This window comes from Rutidosis leptorrhynchoides, chromosome 8, assembly GCF_046630445.1.
Source record: "Rutidosis leptorrhynchoides isolate AG116_Rl617_1_P2 chromosome 8, CSIRO_AGI_Rlap_v1, whole genome shotgun sequence".
Lineage (NCBI taxonomy): Eukaryota > Viridiplantae > Streptophyta > Magnoliopsida > Asterales > Asteraceae > Rutidosis > Rutidosis leptorrhynchoides.
This window is the reverse complement of record NC_092340.1, coordinates 142053788-142074894: the sequence shown is the minus strand read 5'-3', so window position 1 is coordinate 142074894 and position 21107 is coordinate 142053788. Positions and strand designations below refer to the sequence as shown.

General features: G+C 34.8%; 1 protein-coding gene across 1 annotated transcript; it reads right to left on the bottom strand.

Moving 5' to 3' along the window:
- Window positions 1–9715: 9715 nt before the first annotated feature.
- LOC139862536 (uncharacterized) lies at window positions 9716–10709 on the bottom strand. Its single transcript, XM_071851152.1, has 3 exons — window positions 10501–10709; window positions 10152–10413; window positions 9716–10050 (listed from the first exon to the last, which is right to left on the bottom strand). The coding sequence occupies exons 1-3, from the start codon at window positions 10622–10624 to the stop codon at window positions 9831–9833; spliced, it is 606 nt and encodes a 201-aa protein (XP_071707253.1). The 5' UTR covers window positions 10625–10709; the 3' UTR covers window positions 9716–9830.
- Between the last annotated feature and the right edge of the window lie 10398 nt (window positions 10710–21107).

Below are 21107 nucleotides of genomic sequence, written 5' to 3'. Positions count from 1 at the left end.
ATCTCTCGTGATGTTTTGTATTGTAACTTCTTCTCATGATCAATAAAATACGTTATCTTGCTTTTGAAAAAGCTTCCACCTTCAATAAACAAATAAAAATTGAAAGATACTTAACATCTTAATAAGAACGAACCCAATAGGAAAAAGACAAGCTTCACTTTCAATGAGTACCTTATCCCACATGGATAAACAAATGACAGATAAACAAATGACAGTATGACTTGTTTGGAATTTGCTATGACTAAAAAACACGATAGGAAAAAAAAAAATTGCCTTATCCCTAAGACTTCTTTATAATTTGCTCTTAGAATCTTATTTCTTTTCTAAGATTAGAAAAATAAATTATGCAAATAACACCCACCTTGAAGAAATAACAATCAGCAGGAATACAATTCATTCAACATTCACTTCGTCAAGAAACTTTATAAGCATACAAAATATACAATACGCATGTAAACGATCTAACATGCCAAAATATAAAGGTGCTACTAGTTCAACTAATCAACTCAATGACTTAACTAAACAAGCATATCTAAACCAAAAGTCGAGCTACTTTAAGTCATTGGTTGTCCTTACTAACCAATCTTATTACACAAATGCTTAACTACTGAGAACCATATTTTAACTGAAAAAAATAAACATATTACATATGCTATATCAGAATAGAATAGTGGAGTATAATTTTGTACCCATACATCGGCTTAAAAATCTAATACTCATAAATTTCAAAGAATTATTGGTCGGAGGTCCACTCGGAATCAATCTCTATATTCGTCGAATAGAGAGATGGATAACTTTCTCTAATTTTGAGAGTGTTTTCACTCTGGGTGGAGAAATGACTTGTCTTTATTCTCGGATAGAGGAAGGACTGTCTACATCTCACCTCCCTCATACACTACTTATGTGGCATTGGGTTTCGTTGTTTTTGTTGTTGTCAAAAATTTCAAAGAAAAAAAAAAAAAAAAAGAAACAACTGAAACAGTCATTACATCTCATCTCATTGGGTTAATTGGGATTTATTTTAGTAATTTCCTTTATTTCAAAATTAAACAACGGTGTTAGCTTTTTTTTTTTCCCACGGCGTAGTGGAGCCACTATCCTCACAAGTATAAACGCAACCCTAACCAAATAACAATCAAATGCACTAGGGTCTTGCTGTTTGGCGGGATTGTGAAAATCTATTGATTAAATATTTATGTAGCCATCGAGGCATTGTCGGAATGGTATAAGCTCTGGGTTGGATTTGAGTCTTAGTTGGCGTAGGTTCGAATTCGGGGGAGGTTTTCTCAAGGATTCTGTTGTGGTGAATAAAGGTGTAACCCACTCGATTTAATCCAAAGCACACCGAGTACCCAATGCGGCAATGGTGTGTGAAGAATTTCCTCCTAACGCGTGTGTGGGTAACAAATGAGAGTATTCGTTGTCGAAATAGCCGTTGAAAAAGAAAAAATATATCTATGCAGCCGAATGTTTTTACAAATTTAGTGTCTAAGTGTTTGGTGGTATTGTCAACTAGTTTAAGGCCCGAGTCCGTATGTGGGCTTAGGGTCCATTAGGGTTAATATAGGTTTAGGGATAATGTACTCTATAAAGCGGTACTTGATCCTTAGGCACAGCAAGCCACGGCGTAAAAGAAAAAAAAAACGCTACGGAAAAGGAGAAGCCGTCAAGAAATTTGCAACTCTATAAACGTTTATAAGCTATTTGATGAGGCAAATAAGAGAAGAAAAAAAAAGCTTTACTTTTGTTTATTAATTAGTGTGTTTTTTTTTTTTTCAATATTAGCGCTTTCTTCCAGTCTGAGTTTTCGCGATTTCGCCGCTCGAACTGCGGGGGAGTGTTAGAGTATTAGGATTGGGCCAGCCCGATTGCATTGTGGGCTGGGTCCATTAGGGTTTAAGTTGTTAGGGTTTATGTCTACTCAATAAATACTGCTTGAATGATGAATAATAAAGCATGAGTTTACATTGTCTAACAGTTTTGGGGCTACTTTAGAGTGTTGGGATGCTTTTCGTCTTCAAGAGATTATCACAAATTCACGATATTAATTACATGTCAACATTCAATCTTCTGTTGACTCTATCGACTCGTGTTGTTTTTTTGGAGTGAAAATAACGCAAACTCATATAGCAACGAAAACATTAAAAGTTAACGAACTCAATAAAAAGATATATCAAAAGAACGAAAAGACTCGAAACTAAAAAGAGAGAACAAACTATAGGTATCTAAATTCGAGCCTCTTCTAAACTAAGAGAAAATCTTACAAGAGAACTAAACATGTAAACAAAATAAACAACCATTCGACAATAAACTAGACTAACAGCCGACGAGAACTATTTTCATGTTGCTAGTATATGGTCTAATAGTTTTCAACTGGTTGTTGAACCTCGCTTCGCGCCGGGGGTTTCTGTTTTCAATGTATTTTATTGCGTTTAGTTTGTAAAATTATTTCGTGGCTAAAGAATGATGTCTTTGAAGCGCAACTCGAGTCGAACTAAAAGATATAACCCGTGAAAGATTTAAATGATATTTTAAATTAACAATATATGTTCATCTCCGCGTTTAGCTATGCAATTATCGACTTTTAAAAATACAACGCAGAATCGACGTGTATGAAAAGTACCCCAAATATTTAGCTTTTTTAAAAAGCGTCCGTTTTGCGTATAGTTAGTGACATTGTGTTCCTAAAATTATTTCGAGTTTAACGATAAAAATTTAACTTGTTGCGAGCGAAAAGATATGACCCGTTGAATATTTGGGTAGAGTATATTTAAGATTTTTTATGAAAATAATTATTTGACACTTTATCCCATATTTGAGGATCGATTTGAATATTTGAAAAGTGTAAGGGTCTTTGGTGGAGTGAAATTTAATTACAATAAAAAAAAGATAACAGAACGAAAATGTCTTTAATTGCTCTTCACCATTTTTACCTATTAGATAATATATAAATAAATATAAATTACATGTGTGTTTCATTTGTGTTTGATAAACATCTATTTTTTTTTTTTTTTTTTTTTTTTTTTTTTTTTTGAAAGGCAACATGTAAATATTATTAAAGATCGAATCGTACAAGCATATGAGCATATGCCATTATATGATACAACAAAGACCAAACGTAAAACATGACCTAAGAGAAAGCTATAATCTATCCAGGATCCACGATCTCATTTGGAGTTGTTAGCCATTTGCTCCAAACCATATCAAGTTGCTTGCTCCTGTTGGATATCCAACTAAAGGACTTAACTTGGAGCTCATTTAGTAGCACAGGCCCGTTACCCTTGTGGTTTCGAAATGTCAATTGGTTTCGGTTATTCCAGATGATGTAGCAACAAGACCACACGGTAGCTTGCCATAGGCTTGAGACTTGAACCGACGGAAGAACTTTTCCAAGTAACAACTCTTCTAGGTTTGTAGTGAAGTAAGAAAATTGGTCCTTCAATTTCCACCATTTACATACCCTTAGCCACAGATCCCTTGCAAACGAACACTCGAGCAGAACATGTTCTACTGTTTCAATTGCATTGTTGCAAACCGGACATCTCACCGAACCTAAGTCTATGCCTCTTTTATCGAGTTCGGAAAAAACCGGTAAGCGCCTTAACCTTGCTCTCCAAACGAATATTTCTATTTTCTTTGGTATTAATTTGTTGTGAAGCATTGCAACCTTCGGCCCTGGATTTAGCAGCAGATTAGAGTTGATTAGTGAGGTGAGCGCAGCGGTTTTGAACTCACCATTGACATGATGTTTCCATCTCCAGCTATCGACTTCTCTGACCCCGTATCTGAACGAATTGAGTTCACATATTAGGGATTCGAGCTCATCTTTTGTTCGTCCCGTTGGCGTTCGTTTCCAATTCCACGAGGTAATCCAGTTAATCCCATCTTTTAAGATCCTTTCGCTGACTTTTGCACCTTGGTCGACTTCCAATTTAAATAACCTGCTATATTTCACGCTGAAAGGTTGATCGCCGAACCATGCTTCTGTCCAAAAGCAGATACCTGACCCCGAACCCACAGATCTAACAAACGAGTTACTGAATTCGACTCCTAACTTATCAATCTCCATTCCAGCCTTTCGGATACTGTTCCATGTTGAATTCCTGTTAATTACACTTTGAAGATTGTGAGTAGATAACCCCCCGTCCCGCCCATATATGCTCTTTATTATTTTGACCCAATAAGCAATTGGCTCGTTATGGAAACGCCACCACCATTTACCTAATAGCGATAGGTTTTTGGCTTTTAGAGTTCCCACATTGAGTCCCCCCTCATCAAAAGGTAGTAATATTGACTCCCATTTGATCCAAGAGATTTTTTTGTGATCACCCGACCCGCCCCAAAAGAAATTACGTCTAATACCTTCGAGCAAGTTGATAACCATTGAAGGAGCACGGAATAGGGAGAAGGCGTATAACGGAAGATTACTTAGGACCGACTTGATAAGGGTAAGACGACCACCGAACGATAACGCTTTTGCCTTCCACTCTACCAATCTTCCTTTGAACTTTTCGATTACTTGGTTCCATCCATGGGCACGATTCATTTTTTGGCCAATTGGTAAGCCAAGATAAGTAAAGGGTAGTGAACCCACTTGACAATTTATGTAACTTGCCATTTCCTCGATTTTTTCTTTTTGTATTCCCACCCCAAAGAGGCAACTTTTTGAATAGTTTACTTTAAGACCCGAGAAGATTTCAAAGCATTGGAGGACTTTAACAAGATTACCGGCATTTCTTTTCGACCATTTGCCAAAGAATAGCGTGTCGTCGGCATATTGGAGGTGTGTAAGTTGCACCTTGTCCTTGCCAATTGAGATACCTTCGAAAACATTAACACTTGAAGCATGATTGATAATCGCATTGAGGCCCTCCGCCGCGATGATGAAAAGATAGGGAGATAGTGGATCCCCTTGCCGTACACCTTTTTGTAGGCAAAATTCCTTCGTTGGCGATCCATTAACCAATATAGAGATCGTAGCCGATTTTAGGCAGGATATAATCCACGATCTCCATTTTGATCCGAACCCCATTTTTTCCATGATGGCTAGTAGGAAATCCCATCGGATGCTATCGAATGCTTTCTGAAAGTCGGCTTTGAAAAGCAAGCCATTGGATTTTTGGTTTTGTAACTCACCGATAGCTTCATTAGCAACAAGGATGCTATCTAGGATATATCGACCCTTGATGAAAGCGCTTTGCTCAACTCCAATTATATTGTGGATGATTTTTTGGATACGACAAGATAGTAACTTTGACACAATCTTATAATAGCCCCCGATAAGGCTAATAGGCCGATAATCGCCGAGGTTTAGGGGATCTCTTTTTTTCGGAACCAAAGTGAAGAATGAAGCGTTGCACCCGTAGGAAATACTCCCCTTTTCCCAAAAATCATCTATCGCCTTTTTTAAATCATCTTTAATTAACCAATAATATTTTTTGAAAAAACCGAGGTTAAATCCGTCGGGTCCCGGGGCTTTCGACGGGTTACAATTATTTATGACCTCCCAAATCTCCGACTCTAGGAAAGGAGCTTCCAACATTACAGTATCATCCGGAGTAATTTTTTTAATTTGGATGGAGTCGAGGCTGCTGTAGTCAGGGACGAGGGATGGGTTTAGCTCGAATAGTTTTTTAAAATACTCGAACACTTCCTGTTTGATACGCTCAGGTTGATCAGACCACACCCCGTCAATAAATAATCCTCTCAGATTTGCTCGGCTTCTATTGCGGTTGATCGTGGCATGAAAATAAGCAGTGTTTTCATCGCCTTCGGCATCCCATTTCAATCTTGCCTTCTGTTTCAGCATCCCCGATTTTTCTTTCTCCTTTTTTGCCCAATTAGCTCTTGCCTCTACCCAACGAGATCTATCAGCGTCATCGAGATCAACCATATCAGCCTTTGATTCAAGTTCATTCGCAAGATTCTTCCAGTTTTCCAACTCGATGTCTAATGTGCCATAACGATATTTACTCCACGATCTCAAAGCTTCTTTAACATTTTTTAACTTGTCTCGGAAGATGCAGTCCGGTTTGTTCCCAAACACATGCTTATTCCATGCTTCAGTAACAACTTGATCAATATCTACACATTCGAGCCAGACATCGAAGATTCTGAACGGTTTGGGACCAAAGTCGGCCTTATTGTTATGCAATAATATTGGGCAATGGTCGCAGGTATTTCGATCAAGAGGTGATACGGACACGTCACCCCACCTATCCAAGAATTCCTCCGAGATTAGGAACCGGTCAAGCTTGCTAAATTTCACTCCATCATCACTTATTCTCGTAAATCTTTTCCCGGATAAAGGAACATCTATTAGATGATTTGAATCTATGAAATCATTGAACAATTTAGCACGCCTCTCGTGAAAGATACTGTTTTTTCTTTCGTCAGCCGAACGAACCTCATTAAAATCCCCCCCTATTACCCAATCAGCTGTACCGAAGTTCATGAAGTTGTCGAGACACTCCCAGAATTGTTTTTTCTCACAGTCTTTGTGCGGACCATACACGTTGACTACAATGGTTTCAGCATCGCTACCTTTCCATTTACCCTTGATGGCTAGGTAGTGCTTTTTTTCAACAGCTCCATTTACAACGAAAGACGAAGTATCCCAAATTACCAATAAACCACCGGATTTACCCACTTTGGGCTTTTGAACAAACTGAAAGTTCGGAGAGCCCCAGATCATTTCGACCCAATTATCGTTTACCCAATTACATTTACTTTCCTGGACCAATACAATATCAGGAGATTCCTTTGAGATCATTCTCTTGAACCACCCAACTTTGTTAACCCCATCGTCATCCTTACCGAACCCACGGATATTAAGTGAGAGAATCTTCATAGGAATAGAAAACTATCGAGCAAGAATAGGAATAAGAAGCTTATGTATCCTTCTCATTCCACCTCATACCAAGCTTTGCACCAATCTCTTGCAGACCTATGCTTGATGATGAGGAAGTGGAAGTTGTCTTTTTTCTGTCGGTCACCAACGAGGAGGTTTTGTTAGTTCTACCTCCTTGAGTGTGTTTTTGTCTCGCCAGGTGTTTGAATCTTAACATCTTCGATGATGATTTCAGACTTCCAATGGTAAATTGTCCATGGTCCTTGCTTTGTCTACCAATCGACTTTTGTTTAGGATTAGGGTTAGTGTTCGGGATAGGTAGAGGGCTAGGGTTACAATCGATTGGAGCGTTTGCACACTGGTTGGTTGAGAAGGGTTTGGGTAGAGGTCTAGTAGGAAAGGTAGAGGGTGATTGATTCGTGGTAGTGTCACATAGGCAGGGTGATTTAGGTAGTTTAGAATTTTCATTATCAGGTTGCTGGAAGAGCTTGGTGATTCGGATAGGGCTATTAGGCGAATTTGGTAGAATGCTATTAGGGTCAGGTGAAGGAGGTGGGACAGCATTTGAATGTATGTTAGGTGATCCGGTGAGGTTGGGGGATAACTTCTGGTTTGAGCAGGCAACGAAGGTGTTTGGAATGGAAGGTGGGCTTAGTTTAATTGGGCTGGGATTTTTAGGTTGGGTTGAGAGATTAATGTGTTGAGTGGGCTGCGGGTTAGTTATGTTTATTGGGCTTGGGTTATGGGGCGTAATTGGGTGTTTGGGTTGCTGAGTGGGTGATGGATTATTGGATGTGTTGGGACAAATGTGTGAGGTGTTAGGGTTAGAATCGAGGGGACTGTTGTGGGAAATTGGAACATCAGTATCTGTTCCTAAAGGGGATTTGTGGGGTCCATTCTGGCATTTATTCGACTTACAAGGTGTTACTGCAGGGTTAATGCTACTAGAGCCGCATGCTTTTTCATTGGGTTTCGATTCATTATCGTTAATGCAATTAAAGTTGTCTCCTGTCTCGAGGCATTTTGATGCATGATCTTCCTCTACCTGATTATCGTTCTTCGCCGGAATATCAGTTTCCGGTACCGATTCAACGTCTGAGCTCAGGTCTATGTGTGCTTCATCTTCTTCATCAAAATATGACTCATCATCATCAGTTTCGATCTCAATAATATCACGAACCTCCTCTGACGCTCTAATGTATTTGATTTCTTTATCAAGTTTAACCTTTAGTGATTCTTGGATGGGATTAGGACTTCTGACTTGGGCTAGCACTTCACCAAATATTAGATTTTGATGCTTTTCGGTTATGCTACAGTTTTTAGTATCAATGATTTGCCCCCACCACGACGCTATCTTTCTAAATGTTCTTTCAGTCCACCATTTGACCGGAACCCCGTAGATTTTTATCCATGTTAAACGTCCGGCGTTGTCGTGGTTTTGATTCCATCTTCGAACATTTGGCACCCATCGTCTGATGTTGTGGTTCTCATTATTTAGGATGTTATCTACAGCCTCTTTTGTCTCAAATAGGAATAACACTTCAAGTCCTCCCAAGTACTTGATAACAAATTTGTTGAGACCTTCTTCTTCGCATAGATCATAGATTTGGTCTAGGATCTCAACATTATTGACTTCACCTATCAATGCTCTATCACTAGCGATTTGAAAGTCACATTCCGCATCTAGATTGATCGTTCTTTCGGTGTTTTCAGGGATTATAGGTTTAGGGGATGTAACGTTGGTAGGTTTAGGGTTGGTTTTCAGATTGGAGGATTGATTGTTATGAGCGGTTTTGGGTTTTGAATGTAGGTTATGGTTATGTTGGAAAAATTTGTAATGATTATTGTGGGGTCTTTGCGGTGGTGGAGGAGGTGGTGATGGATGATATTTTGGGCGGTTATGGTGGAGGTTAAAGCGAGGGTGGCCAGTTGTAGGTGGCTGATGATGGTGGTGTGTATGTGTATGTGGGGGATGGGGTTCAGGTTGGTAATGGGGGTTAGAGTGGTGGTTGTTAAATTGTCGGTAAGGGTGGTGGTGGTGATTCTCAGTGGTATGGTGGTGGTGAAGGTGTTCTTTGGTATAAGGTTGGTGTTGTCGTTGATGATTAGGGTTATGTTCAGGTGTGAGGCCCGGTTTTTTGGTAGAATTTGAAACGACATCGTTGAATTGCCTTCCATCGTATTTGGACTGATGGGGTGTGAATGTTTTATGGGTGTTGGGGTTGGTATGGGTATCTCTAACATTGTTGAGAGAATTATTCTTCTGGTTTCTTGCAACATAGCATCTTAGGGTTGTTTCACCAAACTTTATTCGTCTTAATCCCTCAGCAAACCTTTCAGGGTCAAGTATTTTTTCATACCTGACGAATCCAAATCGTTTCCCATTGGGAAGGTTTCTTCTTGCCATGTAAATGTCTGATACACTTCCGTGCCTTTTGAAGAATCGCCAAAGATCTTCCACATTCCATGTGGTAGGATAGTCGAAGAAAAGGAATGAGATGATTCGATTGTTGCTTACCCTTGGAATCGATCTGCAGTAGTTACCGTTGCCGCCGTCCATCGCCGCTGCCGTGCTCCTCGCCTTGCCATCAACCGCCGCTACTCTCTCTCTATGTTTCTCTCTCATCTCTCTAAAGCTTGAATTTCATAAACAAATTGGTACATAAACATCTATTTTCAATAGGTCATTCAATATAGGTCATTCAATATGATTATGATCTTGTCAATCTCAATTAACAACTCAAATAAAGTGTTGTATCTATATCTATTCAATTTAAATTCTAATTTTTACAGAACAAAAAAAACTAGCCAAACATCAACAGTTTTCCTTTCTCTAAATCGAACCAAAATACTTGGAACGTGAAAAACTGCAAAACATAATATTTCATTTATTTACATCAAACTATATATTTCATTGATTCTTAATTCTTAATTTCTTATCATACACAACCAAAACACTAACTCGCATTCTAACACATTTCTACGAGATACATCTCATTGAATACATCGCCACCGAAGGATCAACAACGGGCGATTCATAAACCCTACGATAATCGCTCTCCAAACCATAATCCATCATCGGTCTATACTCCAAATCTTCATCATGATCACACACAAATTCCGGTATCTCAATCGCATTCCTCCTCACATGCTCCCACAAATACGCTAATCTCGTCACATAGTTCAATTTCGCATATAACCTGCACCACACAAACCAATTAATCAACCGTGCTTCACTTACTTGTACCATATGCATTACAATGAGTACATGTTAACAACAAATTTCGGATTATTAACGTACCCGCCGGTGAATAAGAACCGGCCAAAAGTCGCGAGAAAAATTCGGGATTGAAGATCCGGATGAACGAAATAAACCGTTTCCAGATATTGTTTCACGGTGACCGGAATTGCATCGTAAACTGCCCGGAGATATGATATTCCGGGGAAATTATCGCTTTTATGAACGTCGGTGTGAATATAAACGATCACAAAAGGCCTCTCAAGTTTGGGGAATATCTTCACTTCTAGATATTTTTTCAATAAGTCAACGGTCAAACTCCTCGCTGTAACATCAATTAATTAATACAAACATACATCAATTAATACATAAATCAATTAATTACGTGAAAAAATAATAATAATAAAATTACCTGGAAAGTTTTTTCCGATGATTCGTAAGATCTTACGGCCGCGTTTATCTCTGCCTTTGATTTTGAAAAGATTGAGTTTGTGAATGAGTTTAATTTGATCAGGGGAAGGTTCTTCTTCAGGCATGGTGGAATATTAATATTTTAATATTTTTATTCGATGAGATAAAAGAAAAGATTGGGGATGAAGGAAATTGGATTTGATTGTATTTATATTCAAAAAAGTCGGAATAATAATTAGTTAATGGAATGATTGAATTGAAAGAGAAGAAGATGAGATGGAATCTGATCCGACGGTGATTATGCGAATAGAATATTCGATTTGACCGAGTTAAGTTAGGTTCGAATGGCAGAATGCAGTATCGAGTTTGTACAGTTTTTTTTTTGGGGAGGTGTGCCATGAGAGTCGATGATTCTGGACCGTTGATTCTAGGTTGGGTAACGTATGGGTCATTATTATTCATCCAAATAATGCACTTTCATGGCCCATGGCCCGTAATTTTCTTTATTTCCTTTCCGTGACTTCCGGCTCCAAAAATGGACCAAGTAAATGTTAAATAAGCAATATTTAGATGATCTTTATATTTTCATTGATGCTCAACAAAAGGAAATACAAGATATATATAGTCACAACTAGAACATACCAAAAGACTAGTAATAAATTATAATGCAACTCAAAGGGCTAATATAAAAATGAGGCAAACCAAATGTCTCTTAACATCCCCGCAGTTTGATCGAGAGATGAACAAACGGTCAAACTGTCATGAAATTCTTCAACTAGAGCAGACACCAAGCCCATAGAAAAAAAAACTTATATTTTACTTATTTGATGCGTGATAGAATGTTATTCGCGGATTTAGTTGCATATTGTTCCAACTTTCTCCGTTTCCGTAACGATGTCGTGGCTTGCATTGCCTAAGGATTGAGAATATGTCTCCTTTTCCGTAACGTCGTCGTGGCTTGTTTTGCCGAAGGATTGAGTAGTACTTTGATAAACAACTATGTCCACGATAACAATATCTTTAACGCCGCAAAAAAAGGTAAATAATTTTTTAGGGGTTTAGAACCTAGTCAAGCTAGGCGGCTCATTGTAAGACCCAAATATTTATGGTACATAAGTGTAGATATGATGTACATAAAGTGTGTGAAGTGTAGTGTAAAGGAAAAGCCCAAAACTGATCTGACATGTGGCGCGCCGCGCAAGGTTGATGGCGCGCGTCGCGCACAGTTGTTGCGACAGATTCTTGCTTTTAAAACAAAGTTAAATGAGGGGCATTCTTGTCTTTTCACTTAAGGCCGGGTTTAGGTCACTTATGGCCAGATTTGAGGTAGTTGAAACACATTCAACACAATCACCAACCTTATCTTGTCCACTTCAAGTTCTAGAGAGAGAGAAAGAGCTTTAGAGTAAGAAAGAAAAAATCAAGGAAGAAGAAGTTGATTTCGGGCCAAAGCGCGTGTATTAAAGTTGTTCATCTAATCACTAGCTACGTTGTGATTGTGGTGGTAAGCTCTAATCTTGATTTCCTTATTTTAATTTGTTTAAGGGTTAGGGTTTTGGGTTAGTGATGAACATAAACCCATTATTGGTGATTTTGGGGTTTTTTGGGTAAGATTGAGTCATGAGGACTCAAGGATGACTAACCTAGGGTTTCAAAGTGATATTTGGTGTTTATGAGTCTTAGATGGTTAGTTAATCACTAGCACACTTTGATATTAAGTAAGTGGGTGTTATTTGAGTTAGTGGATGACCCAAAATGGGTATGTTAACCTTGAAATGGGTCAAAGGAGCCTTGGGTGACCTAAATTGTGTAGTGAGTATGAAAATGCACTAAACTTGTGTTAATAAGTGTATTAATGTCACACCTCCAAATAGGGCCTGAGGTATTTGTGACTAATTATATCAAATCACAGTTGTATAAACGAGAACGACTCTAAATGAGACGTTTTATTGAGTTTTGCAGCGGAAGATAAATAGATTACATTGTATTTAGAGCGTTAAATGTCTTTAATTGATATGATATGTAATGAAGACTCCAAGCATAGCAAGCAATCGTCATCAAAGCAGCAGATATACAGCGGAAGCAATATTTAAGTACCCGAGAATAAACATGCTTAAAAAGTCAACACGAGGTTGAGTGAGTTCATAGGTTTGTCATAAATAATGATTTCAGTAATAGATATAGACCACAAGATTTAGTTTAAAGTTGATTGATACCCATCATATCAATCTAAAAAGAGTTGCTGTAGTTTGTAATATCGCGACTAAACAGAATTTTACCCCGAGACACCTTGAACATTCAGTGTTAGTTTGAATCATTATTATGTAACCAAAGACCAGAGGTCAAATGATTAGAGACGTTACTCTCAATAGCGCTATTCATACTAACTAAGTTTGCGTTCACCAAGCAATTAACGATATTACGGCAGGAATTTAGCATGACAAAGCACGTATTCAGCATAAAAGTTTGAGTACTTGTGTCTAACGTAAAACAGTTATAAAAGTTGCGCATGTATTCTCAGCCCAAAAATATATATAAAAAGGGAGCAGATGAACTCACGATACGATACGATAGTTTGTAGTAAATATGCGTATGATGACACTGAACAAGTGCGGAGTTGACCTCGGATTCACGAACCTATATCATTTGTATATATATTAACACATATACTCGTAATCGAATAAGTTTATATTATTAATGATATAGTTGTTATATTTAATAATTTATAGATTTCATTAACAACTTAATATATTTATTTTATATACCTTGTATAAATAATCAATGTTTAAAATATTAATATAGTTTCGTTATATAAGTTAAATATATTTTTATATAACTTGGTAAAATAATACTGATAAATGATAAGTCGTATTATCATTGTAATAATAGTATTTATGATAATAATAATAATAATAATAATCTTAATATTTAAGAAATGATACTAATACTAATATTTATGAAAATAATAGTAAGTTGTTTTGTTTTCATAATAATAATAATAATAATAATAATAATAACAATAACAATTCTAATCATAATAATGAAAATAATATTTAAAATGATAATAATAATGATAGTTTTAATAATAATATTAATGATCTTAATGATACTAATAATTATACTTATAATGATGTTAGTAGTAATAAAACATAATAATAATAATAATAATAATAATAATAATAATAATAATAATAATAATAATAATAATAATAATAATAATAATAATAATAATAATAATAATAATAATAATAAAAGTAAAGTGCTACCTTAAAAGCTTGTTCTAAAAAATTATGCCACGATCAAGACTCGAACCCGTGACCTCCCGCTACCCCAAATCACCTCTTAACCATCTGAACTAGTTTGTCTTTCTGTTTTAAATCCCCTCTTATTTCTATTTAATCTATATCTTTTTCTGTTCTATATCTTCTTCTCCTTCAATACATTAGAATCGATTTACTCAATACAACAAGTTAAAGTTTGATTTCGATTTGCAAAGTTTAAATCAGAAACAACTGTATTTGGTACAATCATTCAACAAACAAAAAGAAAAGAAAAAAATATATTAAAAATAAAAAAAACTATGCTGCTGTGGCAGCTTTATTTAAAAAAAAAATTAATGTTTTCGATTTCAAGCATGATTTGGACAATTATTTTAACATGAACTAGGTTCTAAATTGTTCATATAAACTCTACAAATCATCAATTTCAACAGAAACATTAAAACGAATATAGATTTTGCGATGAACATAAATTTTGACTTTTTTAAAAATTACCTTTGACTTCAAAATTCGTACTCGATTTTACAAATTGGCTTTTGAAACTTTCCAGATAGTTTTAGTATGAGATTCCTAACATTATTGCATTTACAGATTTTGAAATGGGATTCGTTTTGAAGTTTTTGAAAAAATGACATAAGAACAGAGTTTTCGAATGGTTTTCTGTTTTGATTAAATCGAATAAACAGCTGTAATGGTTAGTGTAATTGATAAATGATAATGTAAGATCTTCTGTTTTATAAACAAAGAAAAATGTGATCGATTGATATAGATTGAGCGGATGTCCACTTTTATCACTTTGGAACTGAAAGTAATAAAAAAAATATAAACAGCAGATAAATAAAATAAAGAAATAGGTAGAAGATCATGATTGAACAGAAAAATATAAAAAAAATATAAAAGCAGAGATCACAATCGTAAAAAAATATACAGATATTGTTTTGACCTAATTTAGGTATTTGTCCACTTTTATTTTTAATTAATATTAATTAATTATCCTAACAATAATAATTATATTAATAAATAAAAATGAGAATAATAATATTATTAATGATAATATTATTAATGATAATAATATTAGATTGTATTTATTTTATAGTAATATTGATAATATGCATAATAATAATTAGTACAAATGTTAATAATAATAATAATAATAATAATAATAATAATAATAATAATAATAATAATAATAATAATAATAATAATAATAATAATAATAATAATAATACTAAATAATAATACTAGTAATGATAATAATATTAATGATAATAATATTAATATGCCAATATTAATGATTAAAAATGATAATTTTAATTATAATTAGTAATAATGATATTTGTAATAATCTTTTCACTTTTAGTGAAAGTGATAAAAATATTAATGATAATAATAATTATTAATAATAATATTATTAATAATATTGAGAGTAATAATACTTGTGAACGATGATAAATAATAATATTAATATAACAATTAATATTAATACATAATTATTTATAAATAATGGATCGTGAATCGTCGGAATTACATAAAAGTTAGGTTTAAATTTTGTCAAAAATTTACGGGTTGTTATAGTACCTACCCGTTAAAAGAAATTTCGTCCCGAAATTTTAGTTGTTGCCATCAATCGGCGTTGTTCATAAATAGATGAGGATATTTACGTTTTATTTGGTTTTCACGTTCCCAGGTATACCCGGGGCCTTGCGTGAATTCTAACAGATAGAATATTGTTTTGTTTATAGCCTTTAAATCTTACGATACGAAGTGTATTTTATTATTAATGCAGATGTTATCTAAAGGATTTAACAATAGTGTCAATGATTAGGTTTTCTCAGAAAGAGATGATGACGTTATACAAGCATTTCAATACACATGAAATGTGTTATGAATAATAATGAGCTTATTTAAACCTTGAACGTTTATGCTACAATATGAGGGTAGACAAATTAGAGAGGAGTTCGTGAAAATTACGGTCATGAAATTTGATAGAGTTCGTCATTGTTTACAACAAGAATATTTTATTGATGAATATGAGTTGAATAATAGAGTTTTATCACTATTGGGTAATATGGATGAAACGATTCGATTACAGGAAGAGTATAAACGAAGCTATCTCAAAAGATTGAAATGAGGAAATTAAATGTTCGCCTTAACTTTTGACGTAGTCACGATTGATTTCCGGAATTCAAGGAATTAAAGAAAATCTTTATAATCTATAAGATTTGATTCTCTGGTATTTACGGAAATTGGGATTTTCTTTGATTAAATGCGGTGAATTGCCTTGATTGTTGTGTTTGGAATTTTGATATGAATTAGCTTCTTCCGTTTCATTATCTTCACCACTTCTATACTTTCTTTCTCAATTCATACTTCCAAAAGATTCGTCAATATGCTTCATCCAGTTCTAATTCTGGATATAGTCCTGACATTTATATCAATCGTTCTTCTTTTTCATCTGTCGCGAGAAGAGTCAGTTTACTTCTACTATACTCTTGGATTTATTGTGTTTTTAGTTCTCCCGTGTCTTTATATTGCTATACGCATTGATATACAAGGTTTGTAATTTCAGTATCCTTATCGGGCTTTATATTTTTCCTTATATGTCGGAGCTCTTTGCCTTTTTATTCTCCTCTCGACTCTAAGTAAAGCGAGTAATGGTCCAGAATTTGTAGGTATGAAGTTTCGAATGAACCTACTGTTCTAAGCGTAATATCACGATTTGATTTGGTAAATTACCATAATTACTAAGGATAGAACTATCAAGAATATATTTTCTGGATATGTTCAGAGATTAAGTAGAATGTAAGAGTCGTGTAACATGGCAAATGATGATTATAAAGTCTATGAATCATCATCTTCCATTAAAAATTTAGCATGACTTACTGTAATATAATCACGTTGGCCTGACGTCATTATATTATACTAACTCATGCTTCAATTCCCAACACTTCTCCAAAATCATTCATATTTTAAATTTTGAATTTTACAGAGTATAGAAACTTAAACAGTCTCCTTTATGATGTAATAAAGATATCGCAAAGAGATAATTAATTGCGGACAAGAATCGTTATGAAGATATCTTCAGAAATATCGATGATATTTATAATGAAAGATACGATGATATCGAAGAATAATGAAGAAAATTCTTCTGTAAGGATTTAGAATACGTAAAGAGATCTTTTGTGGTTTTTATCAGAAATCAAATCATCTAGATTCTTTGAGTATAGGTTTTGTCCTTGGGATTTGTCCACATCTTCCTTCATGTTTTGCTCAATCCGTCTTTCAATACCATATTTTCTTTTGAGCTTTTCCAACACACAATTCTTTATTATCAAGCTTCTGGTCATTAAGACCATCTACGGCCTTTGCTGCTTCATCAGCATTATTAGGGTTAATGAATCTGAATCGTTAGTTATAGTTCTAAGGTGTTTTCAAGAATTTTGAAGAATATACAATGTAACATATTAATGTGAGATATAAATATTCCTCGGGTATTACCTACCCGTTAAAATATTTTCACAATTAACAGTTTGTACAAAAGAGTTTTAATTACAGTTTTTATGAAAATATACGTACATATATATTTTCCTTCAGATGTAATCATGGATTTAATGAGTTAATATAATATTAAACTCATTTTATTTACGGTTGAAACGAGAATGAATAATATCCAAAACCTTAGAGATTTCATAATTATCGCGAAATATTTCGCTAATGAAGTTATGAATCAATACATTCGTCGTTACACTTGATTTATTATGAAATGGAGTTTATTGTGTTGAAGTAGTGATTAACAATTGTTAAGTCATTAACGAAGGGTATACATCATAGCATATTAGTGATATGAATTAACCAAGTAGTACTTACTAGTTAAGATTCACACGTAATAGCTTAGTACGACAAGATTTATTATTGTTCCAAATCATATATATATATAAAGTATACATATATAATTCTTCACGAAGAATGAGTCAATACATCTTAACTCATTATTGATAATATTCCTTGGTATCTATGGGGCGTATGATGTTGATATCCGAGGTATCGAGTGTGATGTTGAGGCGTGGGATACGGATGTTATTGTTGGTGGTGATGATGGTATTGGTGGTGCTGGTTATGCTGCTGGTGCTGATGATGCTTGTAGAATTCGCACCATATTCTCCAGAGCCACCACTCGAGCGTGAAGCTCGTTGACTTCTTCTACTATTCCGGGATGATTGGCGGTTGGAACAAGGGGATGAATAAGATCTAGAATCTTCGATATTATATACTAGTGACGGGATACCCTGGAAAGGAGAGAGAAAATGGTGTTTCGGACTGGTTCACCGGTAAGTGCTTCAGATTCTTCACCAAGAGGAGAATTCGGTTGGTGGAAGGGATCACCTTCTTCTTGCCTCCATTGATTGAGTCGACTACGAACCCATCCCCAATTCATCCAGAATAGATGATGGCTGATTGGTTCGTTTGTTCCGGTTACGCTGCCATTGGAGCTCGAGGAGTTCGAGGAATCCATATTATGTGTTTGGAATAGGGTTTGATATGAAATGGGTGTTGGATACTGAATGATATATTCGTCTCTTTGAATACGTATATATAGCAAAAGGATTTCCGTAATTTACGGAGGGAATTTATGAAAAGTGTTAGAAAAAGTCTATTGGGATAGATATGATAAGATACGATAAGATATGATGTGTCTATACTCCATTTATGCAATAATTGCGGTATGACGTGTTGAGATAAAAATGATAAGTATGTAATATGATAATCTTTCGATTAAAGACTTTAAATTCGTAATGGCCTATTCAGGTCTAGGGGCTTGAGCTATAGGATCCTTTAAATCGGTAATCCAAACCCTTCCATTCTAGAGTTTCGTAGACGCTATCTGTCAAGAAAATTCAATGATCAGAAATAACGAGAAAGCAAAGATTTTGAAAGTAATGAATATAAATAGTAGAGATTTCGAGAATCATGGTTAACATTTCATGTAATACATATGTAATACACAAAACCATGATAGATGACAAAGGAATGTCGAGAATTTCAGAAATCATGGTGTCTCATTTAAATGTGGTGGCGGAATTAGATAGTACTTAGGAAAGTAAGCAGAATTCTTAGATTGGCTCGGCATTCTAATAAATAGTAAAGTTCCTAAGGTATAGTGTAGCATTTAACAATTAAAGGCAACAGTTAAAGGCACTATGGTCGAGAAAAGTTTTAGTCCTACATTACTAAGGTACCTAATTGTATAAGGCACACATAAAATGCAATCCTGGTTCTCTACAATAAAACTGCTCTGATACCAATCTGTCATACCCCCAAATAGGGCATGGGGTATTTGTGACTAATTATATCAAATCACAGTTGTATAAACGATAACGACTCTAAATGAGACGTTTTATTGAGTTTTGCAGCGGAAGATAAATAGATTACATTGTATTTAGAGCGTTAAATGTCTTTAATTGATATGATATGTAATGAAGACTCCAAGCATAGCAAGCAATCATCATCAAAGTAGCAGATATACAGCGGAAGCAATATTTAAGTACCTGAGAATAAACATGCTTAAAAAGTCAACACGAGGTTGAGTGAGTTCATAGGTTTGTCATAAATAATGATTTCAGTAATAGATATAGACCACAAGATTTAGTTTAAAGTTGATTGATACCCATCATATCAATCTAAAAAGAGTTGCTGTAGTTTGTAATATCGCGACTAAACAGAATTTTTCCCCGAGACACCTTGAACAGTCAGTGTCAGTTTGAATCATTATTATGTAACCAAAGACCAGAGGTCAAATGATTAGAGGCGTTACTCTCAATAGCGCTATTCATAATAACTAAGTTTGCGTTCACCAAGCAATTAACGATATTACGGCAGGAATTTAGCTTGACAAAGCACGTATTCAGCATAAAAGTTTGAGTACTTGTGTATAACGTAAAACAGTTATAAAAGTTGCGCATGTATTCTCAGCCCAAAAATATATATAAAAAGGGAGCAGATGAACTCACGATACGATACGATAGTTTGTAGTAAATATGCGTATGATGACACTGAGAAAGTGCGGAGTTGACCTCGGATTCACGAACCTATATCATTTGTATATATATTAACACATATATTCGTAATCGAATAAGTTTATATTATTAATGATATAGTTGTTATATTTAATAATTTATAGATTTCATTAACAACTTAATATATTTATTTTATATACCTTGTATAAATAATCAATGTTTAAAATATTAATATAGTTTCGTTATATATGTTAAATATATTTTTATATAACTTGGTAAAATAATACTGATAAATGATAAGTCGTATTATCTTTGTAATAATAGTATTTATGATATTAATAATAATAATAATCTTAATATTTAAGAAATGATACTAATACTAATATTTATGAAAATAATAGTAAGTTGTTTTGTTTTCATAATAATAATAATAATAATAATAATAATTCTAATCATAATAATGAAAATAATATTAAAAATGATAATAATAATGATTGTTTTAATAATAATATTAATGATCTTAATGATACTAATAATAATACTTATAATGATGTTAGTAGTAATAAAATATAATATTAATAATAATAATAATAATAATAAAAGTAAAGTGCTACCATAATCGAATTGATGTTAGGGGTTTAGCGTAATCCCGACCTAGTGTTAGGGTTAATGGTGCAAATGGGTCACATTTGCACTATGAGTCAAAATGACACTAGGGTGGCGAGTGAGTTGGTTGACCAACTTGATTGTATGATTGATTATATGCATAATGTAATAGGTGCGTTACATTGAAGGTTGCAAGCTTGGTTTATCATTCACCGAAGGCGTAAGGTGAGTGGAATAATTATGCATGTATGTATATAGTGTATTTATTTGTAGGCTATGGCGCGATCCACGGAGCCGGTAGTGCCATAGTATGTGTGAGTGTGCTATAGTGCGGACCACGGAGCCGGTAGCACTATAGTATAAGTTGTGATGCGAACCCCGGAGCCGGTAGCATCATGACAATTGCTATGATGCGGTCCACGGAGCCAGAAGTATCATGGTAGGAGTATTGTAGTGCGAGCCACGGAGCTGGTGGCACTACACTAGGAGTTGTTAAGGTATGAACCACGGAGCCAGTAAAACCTTAGCATGAGTATGTCTCAAGTTGTGATGCGAACCACGGAGGGGGTAGCATCATGACAATGGCGTATGGTGCGAACCACGGAGTTGGTGGCACCATAGTGTGTGTATGGTTAACCATATAGTTGTTTTATGTATACGTTGTAAAGTATCATATTATATTGTTACACAGAACCCTAATTTCGCATTAA

What these genes read in the sequence shown, in the direction of transcription:
- LOC139862536 (XM_071851152.1), bottom strand. Translation starts at nt 10,624, where the DNA reads ATGCCTGAAGAAGAACCTTCCCCTGATCAAATTAAACTCATTCACAAA. An exon ending in CATCGGAAAAAACTTTCCAG is followed by an intron (nt 10,414 to 10,500) that starts GTAATTTTATTA and finishes TTGATGTTACAG; the next exon opens with CGAGGAGTTTGACCGTTGAC. An exon ending in CGGTTCTTATTCACCGGCGG is followed by an intron (nt 10,051 to 10,151) that starts GTACGTTAATAA and finishes TGTGTGGTGCAG; the next exon opens with GTTATATGCGAAATTGAACT.